At 59.5% G+C, this 10,454-nt stretch overlaps 1 protein-coding gene across 2 annotated transcripts; it reads left to right on the forward strand.

Annotated features, from left to right (window-relative positions):
• Positions 1–499: 499 nt before the first annotated feature.
• Positions 500–9,418, forward strand: NFATC4 (nuclear factor of activated T cells 4). Of its 2 annotated transcripts, none has more exons than XM_030854680.2 (10): positions 500–664; positions 1,765–2,860; positions 4,197–4,359; positions 4,955–5,154; positions 5,438–5,610; positions 6,089–6,229; positions 7,135–7,190; positions 7,472–7,598; positions 7,784–8,365; positions 9,100–9,418. In XM_030854680.2, the coding sequence occupies exons 1-10, from the start codon at positions 565–567 to the stop codon at positions 9,165–9,167; spliced, it is 2,706 nt and encodes a 901-aa protein (XP_030710540.1). In that variant the 5' UTR covers positions 500–564; the 3' UTR covers positions 9,168–9,418. The 2 variants fall into 2 exon arrangements, with proteins under 2 accessions (XP_030710540.1, XP_060150662.1); XM_060294679.1 differs by having other exon boundaries at positions 544–664; positions 7,784–8,044.
• Positions 9,419–10,454: the final 1,036 nt, after the last annotated feature.

Here is a 10,454-nt window from a genome sequence, read left to right on the forward strand (position 1 = left end):
CCCCGGGCCCTCTACACTGTGGGCCCAGGATGTGGCCCCTTTAAGGCGCTCGGACCCGGAGCCCCTGAACTTAGACTAAGTTGGGGATTGTGGTGGTAGTGCTCCCTGCGGGGATATGATTGTCACAACTGAGGGCCAATAGGCATCATTATGGTCCTACCACGCTTGAGAGACCGTTTTCCAATTCAGTTTTGTTCTTTTTTTTTTTTTTTTTTTGAGGGGGAGGGACTGGAGAGAGGAGAGAGAGAGAGAGGGAGGGAGGGAGGGAGGGAGGGACGGGGGGGGACAAGGGGCGCGTGGTTTTCCCATCTCATCCCTGGAGGAGGGGCTGGAGCATCCCGGGCAGCCAATCAGAGAGAGGCTGGGGGGGCACTTTGAAGAAGTTTGGGGAAAAAAGTTTGGAAAAGTTTCTATAATAACGAGGGGGCGTCCGGAGGGAGGCGGCGGCGGCGGAGGAGGGGGCGTCTCAGAGAAGGGAGGGCGGGAGCCACGGGTCAAGATACTGCAGCCTCCTGAGATCCCCCCTCCCACCCAGACCGGGACCTGGGGGCTCTGGCCGGATCCATGGGGGCGGCAAGCTGCGAGGATGAGGAGCTGGAATTTAAGCTGGTGTTCGGGGAGGAAAAGGAGGCCCCCCCGCTGGGCGCGGGGGGGTCGGGGGAAGGTCAGTGCGGGGCTGGGGAGGGGTCTTGGGGTCCGTGAGGGAAGGGCGCAGGGATCCTGAGTCTGGGGACTTTCGGGCAGAGAGCCTGGGGTGAGAGATGAGGGGCTCAGAGGTTGAGGGGAGGCGCGGGGCTCGGGGGTCTGCGGAGGTGAGGCTGGGGACCCGGCACCACTTTCTCCTTTTTAGGTCGTGACTGGGGTGGGGGTGGGGGGTGCCGTTGGCTGCGCGCCGCCTCTCGGCTGGGCTGTCACTGGGATGCGGGGCGGGCGGGAACAGCGGTCCCGAGAGCCCCGGGCGCTGCCAGGGAAAGGGGAGATTGGGCTCCGGAGCTTGCCCCTTGGGGACCGAGCCCTGGGCCCGCAGACGGGACGCCAGGGGCTGGGGGCGCTCTCAGGCCCAGCCGGGGCGCCCCTCCCCCTCCCCCGTCTGGCCGCAATGAGAGGCAGATGGCGGGGATTGAGCCGGGGGCGGCGGCCGCCGCTCGCACGGAATCCGCGCAGCCCGCGCCACCCCCTCCCTCGCCCGGCCGGCGCGCGGCACCCCTCCGCTGCACCCCCACCCCCAGATTGGGGGGAGTGAGGGAGGAGCCACCTTCCCTTGTCATCACAGCCCTGGAGCCCCCCTTCCCCTGGCCACCGTTGCGATGGCAACTGGGGCTCCTGCCAGCGCCGTTTGGGGGTTTGGGAACCGCTGCTAATTGGGTTCATGTGTGAGTCGCCCCCAGCTCTGCCCAATGCTTCCTTAAACACGCCTCCAGGCCCAGCTCCAGCCCCTCTCGACCCGCCTCCCTTACCTTGAGACCCGCCCCGTCTGGTACCCCAGGTCCCAGGGCCAGGAGCTCAGAGTGTGATGTTCTCTGCGTAGGAAAAGACCTGACACGTCTGGCTCCATCCATCTCCTCCACCTTCCCAAGGCCAACTTTGCTTTTGTCTTTGTGGCTCTGAAGGGCATCTCAGAGACCTCTCTTTACTGAGGAGGGGGCAGCATACCAGACTTGGGAGGCTGCCCGCTCAAGGAACCTAGACATCTCACCTGCTTCTCTCTCTCCCCATCTCCTGTGACGTCCCTCTCTCTGTCTCCTTCCCTTCCCATTTTGACAGAACTGGACTCAGAGGACACCCCACCATGCTGCCGTCTGGGCCTGGGGGAGCCCCCTCCCTATGGTGCTGCCCCTATTGGCATTCCCCGGCCCCCACCCCCTCGGCCTGGCATGCACTCCCCACCACCCCGCCCGGCCTCCTCACCTGGCACTTGGGAGAGCCAGCCAGCCCGGTCAGTGAGGCTGGGGGGGCCGGGAGGGGGCTCCGGGGGGGCTGGGGGAGGCCGTGTTCTTGAGTGTCCCAGCATCCGCATCACCTCTATCTCTCCCACTCCCGACCCGCCAGCTGCGCTGGAGGACAACCCAGATGCCTGGGGGGAAGGATCCCCCAGGGATTACCCCCCACCAGAAGGCTTTGGAGGCTACCGAGAGGCGGGGGGCCAGGGCGGGGGTCCCTTCTTCAGCCCGAGCCCTGGCAGCAGCAGCCTGTCTTCCTGGAGCTTCTTCTCAGATGCCTCTGACGAGGCAGCCTTGTACGCAGCCTGTGACGAGGTGGAGTCTGAGCTAAATGAGGCGGCCTCCCGCTTTGGCCTAGGCTCCCCACTGCCCTCACCCCGGGCCTCCCCTAGGCCGTGGACCCCCGATGACCCCTGGAGCCTGTATGGTCCGAGCCCTGGAGGCCGGGGTCCAGAGGATAGCTGGCTACTCCTCAGCGCTCCTGGGCCCACCCCAGCTTCCCCACGACCTGCCTCTCCATGTGGCAAGCGGCGCTATTCCAGCTCAGGAACCCCATCTTCGGCCTCCCCAGCTCTGTCCCGCCGAGGCAGCCTAGGGGAGGAGGGGCCTGAGCCACCTCCAGCACCCCCATTGCCTCTGGTCCGGGACCCGGGCTCCCCTGGCCCCTTTGACTACACGGGGGCCCCACCAGCCGAGAGCATCCCTCAGAAGACCCGGAGGACTTCCAGCGAGCAGGCGGTGGCCCTGCCTCGGTCTGAGGAGCCTGCCCCGTGCAATGGGAAGCTGCCTTCGGGAGTAGAGGAGGCTGGGGCTCCTCCCGGGGGTCCTCGGAAGGAGGTTGCCGGCATGGACTACCTGGCGGTGCCTTCCCCACTGGCTTGGTCCAAGGCCCGGACTGGGGGACACAGCCCCATCTTCAGGTGAGGGTTGTGTCTGACACCACTGCAGTCTCCAGTCATCTCACCCAGGAAGCAGGAGGGCCAAGGGATGGGTTTGAAGAAAGGTCCTAGTTCTGTGTCCTTGGCATTTCAAAAGAGAATCTGCTACCAGCTTGGCTGCTGGTAAACTACTCAGTTTTAGGGAGAATTTAAAAAACGCACCCCCTTTGGACAGATGATTTGCAAAAGGACAGTCACTCCCTGTGGATCAATTAGAAAAAGCGCCTCCAGCCCCAGAAGGACCATGTGGGTAAAGGAGGAATTCCTCTAGGGTGTCCTCCACCCCCAGCTCGGTGCTGGAACGTGGGCTGGATTTCAGCCCTACATTGGGCAGCAGCAAGTCTCCCTTCTCTAACTCATTTTCTAGGGCCTGACTTGTGGCTTAAAAGTGTACCTGCTAGATTTGAATAAAGTAGCATGTATTTGCAAGTCAAAGGATTCATATTAAACCAAGCAGTTCTTGCTGTTCTTCTACACCTTCCACCCTCAAAGAACCTTGTCCATTTCAATAATCCTAAAGCTTTGATGTCAGATCAAGCTGGCTCCATCCAGAAAAGTTTCCCTTAGTTGTTTCCAGACATTGCCAAGTATCACCTGGGGGCAATTACCGGTTGAGACTCCCTGGCCTAGGGTATCTGGGCGCTCACTACAGGAAAGTTGCAGATCCGTAACCCCCAGCTTTCTGGAACCCACCTGTCCAGCCCCAGCTAGTGGAAAGGGCGCTGGCCTGGGAACGGATGTGCTCAGTCCCGGCTCTGTCAGTTGCTGGCTTGCTTAGCCCTCTACGTTCCACCCTCAGTTTCTTTATTTGGGCTTAACAAATTAACAAAGGGGTTAATTTCTGAGACCTTTTCTGGTCTGAAGTTGTGCTTCTTTTTTTTTTAAATGTGGGATCTTAGTTCCCCGACCAGGGATCAAACCCATGACCCCTGCAGTGGAAGGGCAGAGTCCGAACCACTGGACCACCAGGGAAGTCCCTGAAGTTGTGCTTCTTTACTTGACTCTTCCTATCCAGGCTTGGGGGTTAAACTGGGCTTGGGGTTCCTCTGTATCCAGACCCTGTGTTCAGAGCTGGGAAGAAGGGGGTCTCAGTCCTGGTGCCCATTTACATACCCTCAACTCAAGGGGCTCTGAGGGGTCTGTCCCCCATCTCCCCTGCTTCTGGACTTGTGGACTGTTTTACTTCGGCTATAATTTTCTTTCTCCCATACCCACTGCCGCTTCCTCCTTCACATCCTGGGGAGCTGGGACCCAGGGCTGCCCTGATTGGGGTGTGAGGCTGCGGGTGATCAGTGCTCTTCTCTCTGTCTCTGTCCAGGACCTCTGCCCTCCCCCCGCTGGACTGGCCTCTGCCCAGCCAGTATGAGCAGCTGGAGCTGAGGATCGAGGTGCAGCCCAGAGCCCACCACCGGGCCCACTATGAGACAGAGGGCAGCCGGGGAGCTGTCAAAGCTGCCCCTGGTGGTCACCCCATTGTCAAGGTAAGGGGCAGAAGCCAGGCCTGGTAGCCTTTCTCCTCTCCAGTTCCAGATCCCTGCAGATGGGCTCCAGCTGTGCAGACCCATGGCACTGCCCTTTCCCACACTCCCTCTCAGCAATGACCCTGCAGGCGGCCTGGGGGAGGGACTGGTGTTAGGGGAGGAAGGGTGCACTTCAAGGACCCGGATGTACTTTCTACTCCTCTGTCCCTCCACCCCCGCTCCACGCATCCCATGGGACACCAGCCTTATGTCTACTCTGGAAAATGGTGGCCTGCCAGATGTGGGGGAGGGGTCAGGCTGAGGCCAAAGTTCACTGGGAGTTAGGTTGTCTCTGTTGAGTTGAGCCAGTCTCCCTTGGAAGATTTTCCCCTTTGCCCAGCCCAGTTTGGGCCTCATTCCAAGAATAACACTGAACTCCAGGCCACGTTTTCGCCACAACTGGTGGAGAAACTAGTGCCCAATCTCCCCCTGGAAATCCCTTCCAGGATATCCTTTATCTTTCACTCCTCTCCAGGGGTGGACTGAAAACTTAGGGATGGATGAAGGATGAGACAGTGGGGATTTCAACTGGGTGGCCTTTGTCTCCCTCTGCCAGCTCCTAGGCTACAGTGAGAAGCCACTGACCCTACAGATGTTCATCGGCACCGCAGATGAGAGGAACCTGCGACCTCACGCTTTCTATCAGGTGCACCGTATCACAGGCAAGATGGTGGCCACGGCCAGCTACGAAGCTGTAGTCAGTGGTACCAAGGTGTTGGAGATGACTCTGCTCCCTGAGAACAACATGGCAGCCAAGTAGGTTCCAGATCCCCTTCCCTTTATTCTGCGGGCTTGAGGACTAGCCTTTTCCATGGGGTCTAAGCTAGGTCCACTCTTCCTCTCTCCAGAAGAGTTAGACGTCATCCCTAGGAGGTGTCAGGCATTCTCACCATCTAGAAGAGGACTTTGGGGCTGGGGAGAGGCCACCTCTGGGTTCCGATAGCCCCCCATCGTCTCCCAGAGAAGGTCATTTAGGGCTTTGGATGGAGGGTGATTCTGGCATCAGCTGGGAGGGCTTGCCTTCCGTTCTTGGCTTCAGCATTGACTGTGCCGGAATCCTGAAGCTTCGGAATTCAGACATTGAGCTGCGGAAGGGTGAGACTGACATCGGGCGCAAGAACACACGCGTGCGGCTGGTATTCAGGGTACACGTGCCCCAAGGCAGCGGGAAGGTCATCTCGGTGCAGACAGCATCGGTGCCCATCGAGTGCTGTGAGCAAAGAAGCCCTGTAGCATCTCTCTGTCTCTGGCTAACTTCTTGTCTGTGTGTCTGTCTGCCCATCTCCTCTGCAGAATGTGCGGTGCCCTGCTGGTCCTGGGGACACCTGTAAAGGACCCAGCCCTTATTTCTATCATGGATGGGCTGGGGGAAGTGTTCTACTTTGCCCCTGCTCCAGATTGTGCCTCTGGGTTGGACCAGAGCAACCCTGTCCTCCATCTGCCCCTGGGTATCCCCCATGTATTTGTTTGCATAGCTCTTAGGCCTACCCTGTTCATCTCTGTCTTTCTGCCCAGGAGTGGTTCCTTACATGGTCTGTGTGACCCCAGAGAGACCATTGTTTTTCTTGTGTGTCTGCTTCTGAGGAGGGCTCCTCCAGGGCCCTGTGACAGTTATTCTAGGGAGGGTTGGGGCACAGGAGGCTGTCCTCTCCATACCAGCCAGCCAGGCCTTTCCTGCACTGCTCTGCAGCCCAGCGCTCAGCTCAGGAGCTGCCCCAGGTGGAGGCCTACAGCCCCAGTGCCTGCTCCGTGACGGGAGGGGAGGAACTAGTGCTGACTGGCTCCAACTTCCTGCCTGACTCCAAGGTGGTGTTCATCGAGAGGGGCCCTGGTGAGTATCTATGGGGAGGCGGGGAGGGCAGGCAGGAAGAGCTTGGAACGGGAGGGTGAATGATTTCTGGCACTGTCTCTAAACTAGCAAGTTGAGCCTCAATTTCCTTATCTGTAAAATGGGGCAGATAGACTGCCCGTCCTGTTATACTGTCTCCTCTCCATGTGTACTCTAGGCATCTGAAATGCTCAGGATGGCAAATAAATGTAAGAAATACACATTCTTTTATTGAGGAGTCAGCTTTGAGCTAATTTACCCCCATGTGGCTGGGGAAGATGAGAAGGAAAGAGGTGACTTGGACCCTGAGCCCCTCCTGAGTTATGGGACTGGCAGCACAGCTGTGATTACAGGAAGCTGTGAGGTGCCCCAGAATAGAGCTGCCGGGGTGGAGAAGGGAAGACTGAGGGGCCCAGGTATACTCACCAACCTGAGGCCTCTGCTCTCCCCAACCCTGCCCACCCAAAGCCCCAGCCCTATCCTCAAGTTTAGTGCCCTAGGACCATATCAGAGCAGAGTCAGAGGTTCTGGGTCATGAGACTTGGGGTCTCATAGCCTCCCTTCAAGCTGAGACCCTTTCCTACCCTTGAACTTCTTTCCGGCTCTGTCATGGGAGGGGATGTTTAGAGCTGCATGAGAGGGTTCCAGAGTTGTTTCTGGTCCCTGGACTGGCCCTGCCATTTCTCTTGGCCCCAGCTTGTGGCTCTAGATCTTGGAGACTGCTTTAAACCCTGCCTGTCCTATTGGGTTGAGTAAACATGCAGCGGGCTCCCTGTGAGCTAGGCCTTGTCAGGACCTTCTGAGTCTGGCCGTGGCTGCAGCAGGAGGGGAAATGGCGGAGGCCTGGGCACGGGGCAAGGGGTAGGGGCCGTGCGGCTGGGCTGGAGCTCCCTGTTCTTCCTGCACAGACGGAAAGCTGCAATGGGAGGAGGAGGCCACAGTGAACCGGTTGCAGAGCAATGAGGTACCCGTGTTACTAGTGTCCCCCCTGTGGGTGGGAGTAGGGTGGGAGAAGTCAGGAGATTCTCAGCCGGCTCCCTTGTGCTTGGGAGTGGACTCCAGCAGCTACCTGTCCTTTTCTAGAGGAAGCAACCTGGCCACTCTGGAAGCAGGGACACCTCTAGGGAATGAACTTTGCTCCTTTGTAAATGGAAAAAGCCAGGAGGTGGAGTTAGGGTACTTGGAAGGGCTGGGCTGAGCCTAGATCCCTGAGGGCCCCCTGCCTCATCCTCTGCTCTTCCCCAGGTGACGCTGACCCTGACCATCCCTGAGTACAGCAACAAGCGGGTGTCCCGGCCAGTCCAGGTCTACTTTTACGTCTCCAACGGGCGGAGGAAGCGCAGTCCTACCCAGAGTTTCAAGTTCCTGCCTGGTGCGCTCCGGAACAGCCCATGGTGGGGGGATGCGGACGTGGGGACTGATGCAGGGGCACAGGGATGCAGTGAGGGGTCAAGGGAGGGATGAGACCTAGGGATAGAAGAGACCTAGGGTTGGAGAGTGCGCTTCGGGGAGACTGCCAGCCCTCTCACCAGCGTGTCCTCCTTCCCATCCGTCCAGTGATCTTCAAGGAGGAGCCTCTACCGGACGCATCTCTCCGGGGCTTCCCTTCAGCATCGGGCCCCCACTTTGGCTCTGACATGGACTTCTCACCACCCAGGCCCCCCTACCCCTCCTATCCCCATGAAGACCCTGCTTATGAAACTCCTTACCTGTCAGAAGGCTTCAGCTATGGCACGCCCCCTCTGTACCCCCAGACGGGGCCCCCGCCATCCTACAGACCTGGCCCGCGGATGTTCCCTGAGACTGGGGGTACCACAGGTTGCGCCCGCCCACCTCCAGTCTCATTCCTTCCCCGGCCCTTCCCTAGCGACCCCTATGGAGGACGGGGCTCCCCCTTTCCCCTGGGGCTGCCGTTCCCTCCTCCAGCCCCCTTCCGGCCTCCACTACCTGCATCCCCACCACTTGAAGGCCCCTTCGCTCCCCAGAGCAGTGTTCACCCCCCACCTGCTGAGGGTTACAGTGAGGTAGGGCCGAGCTATGGCCCTGGGGAGGGGGCTCCGGAGCAGGAGAAGTCCAGGGGTGGCTACGGCGGCAGCTTCCGAGACAGTGTCCCTATCCAGGGTATCACGCTGGAGGAAGGTGGGTGTGGGACCAGGGGCTGCGAGTGTGAGTGTGTGCAAGAGATTGCTCTGCATGTTTGCTGAGGGCTGGAGCTTGGCCTCGCAGAGGCTGGGCCTCCGTGGTCCCTCAGGGCCAGCTGGAGGGCCTCAGGAGGCCAGTGCGTGGTGCGTGTGGCCAGTTGAATCCAGTTGAATTCTGAAGGGGGCACGGAGTACCTGCCTAACCTTTCTGCTGCCTCGGCCCTTGGCCCCAGATCACTGAATCTCAGGGCTAGAAGTACTTGCAAGATCATTCAGTCTAGCTCCCTCATCTGCAGACCCAGGCAGTGAATTTCAGAGAGGGGCAGTGGCTTGCTGGTGCCCCAGCCGAGCACGTTTTCCCTTGCCTCAGCTTCTCCCCCTAAACCTGGTGACAGTGGTCTGGATTGGTGATGAGGGGCCTTCCTATTTCGCCTCTCTTTCCTCCCACTGGCTACACCCACCTCCGGCCCTGCTGACAGCAACTGCCCTGACGCTGCAGGCCAAGCCAGCAGGAAGGGGGCCTGAGAACCCACGTGGATGGAGTTCAGCAAGATTTGATTGAGAGCAGGGGTCAGGACACAGTGGGGAAACTGAGGCCCAGTGGTAGAGAAGCCAGTGCAGGAGGAGCCTGGAGGCGTCCTAGACGGAGGCCTGCCTGGAATGGATTGGGGGTCTCTGGAAAAGGAGGCGACCTGACCCTTGCCCAGTCTCTCAACTGCCCCTCCTTTACAGTGAGTGAGATCATTGGCCGAGACCTGAGTGGCTTCCCTGCACCTCCCGGAGAAGAGCCTCCCGCCTGAACCATCGCCTGGCCCCCGCTCCCCCCTGCCCTGCCCACTTTCCCTTCATCCTGGGATGGCGGTTCCAGAGGCTTGGGGGCCAATCTGGTTCCTCTTTCCCCAGTTTCTTGCCTGCTCTCCCCTACCCTCCCTTCCCTCCCCTAGCTGAGGTGTGGCCCCCGGGGCCTGGTGCTGCCTTGGAGGGCTGGGGGCGGGGGAATGTGGAGGCCTGGGATGGGGGTGGACCCTGGGGGGGTACTGGGAGCGAGGACTGGAGGACTGCCAGGAGTGAAGGCCGTGTCTAGATTGTGTACAGCCCACGGTGCTGGGAGGCTGGGGCCAGGTTGATGGGTAATAAACTGCTCGCTGACTAGTGTTTCAGGCTCCAAAACTCTTTGGAGAGAGACATGGGGCAGCTTACTCTAGCCCTGGCCAGAGGAGGCTTAGAACCTGGGAAGGGATGGGATGTGGCTGGGAAGATTGCATCCCAAAGAGTATCAGTGCGAGGGGGTGGGGAGGGTTTGAAGGGTCGCAGAGGCTCCCTAACCCGGGTGAGGTCGGGAGCCAGGGTTTGTAGACCTCTCCTCCCTGGGGATTCAGTTTCCTTTAGGAGCTTTGGGAAGATCTGTGTATTTTCAAGTTACTTTCTCTTGCTACCACCGAGATGATTCTGATTCATAGTCAAGGTCAGGAAACACCAGTCTAGTCCCTCTCCCTCATTTACAAAGGAGGCGTCTATGGCTCAGAGAGGGAAGGGGGCTTGCCCTATGTCACACAGCTAATCAATAGCAGGTTGAATGCTGCACTTCTGGGCTCCTGCCCCCAGCCCACCCTCAGATATCCTAACCCATGGAGGTCAGGCCCCTGAAGCTTATCTCCTTGGAGCAGGGTAGGAGATGAGGGAGGGCTGGCATGGGTCCATCCACACTCTGGATTCTCCACCCTTTGGGGTCTGTGAAGACATTCTGGAAAGATCTATGTTTCAGAGGTAGACTGCAGGAAGCCAAGCAGCTCCCCAGATGCCCTGACATTGCCTGAGCTCCGGCCTTTCCCACAGGTATACCCACATATCACAACTGACAGGCCCGGCCTGGAAACCTGGTTTGCCCCATGTCTTGACAGCCTAGGGGGCCAAGTCCCCAGTGGGTTGGGGAGAGCCTGGCATACAGGAGGCACTGAGGACCACTGGCCCAGCTGCAGGGGGCCGTACCCCAAAGATATTCCGGGTGTTAGCACTCGGGAGACTTGCCTCCCCTCAAGGCTGGTATGTCCAGTGCGTCTAGACAGGCCTGGCAAGTGCCCATGTGT

This window comes from Globicephala melas, chromosome 2 (assembly GCF_963455315.2).
Source record: "Globicephala melas chromosome 2, mGloMel1.2, whole genome shotgun sequence".
NCBI lineage: Eukaryota > Metazoa > Chordata > Mammalia > Artiodactyla > Delphinidae > Globicephala > Globicephala melas.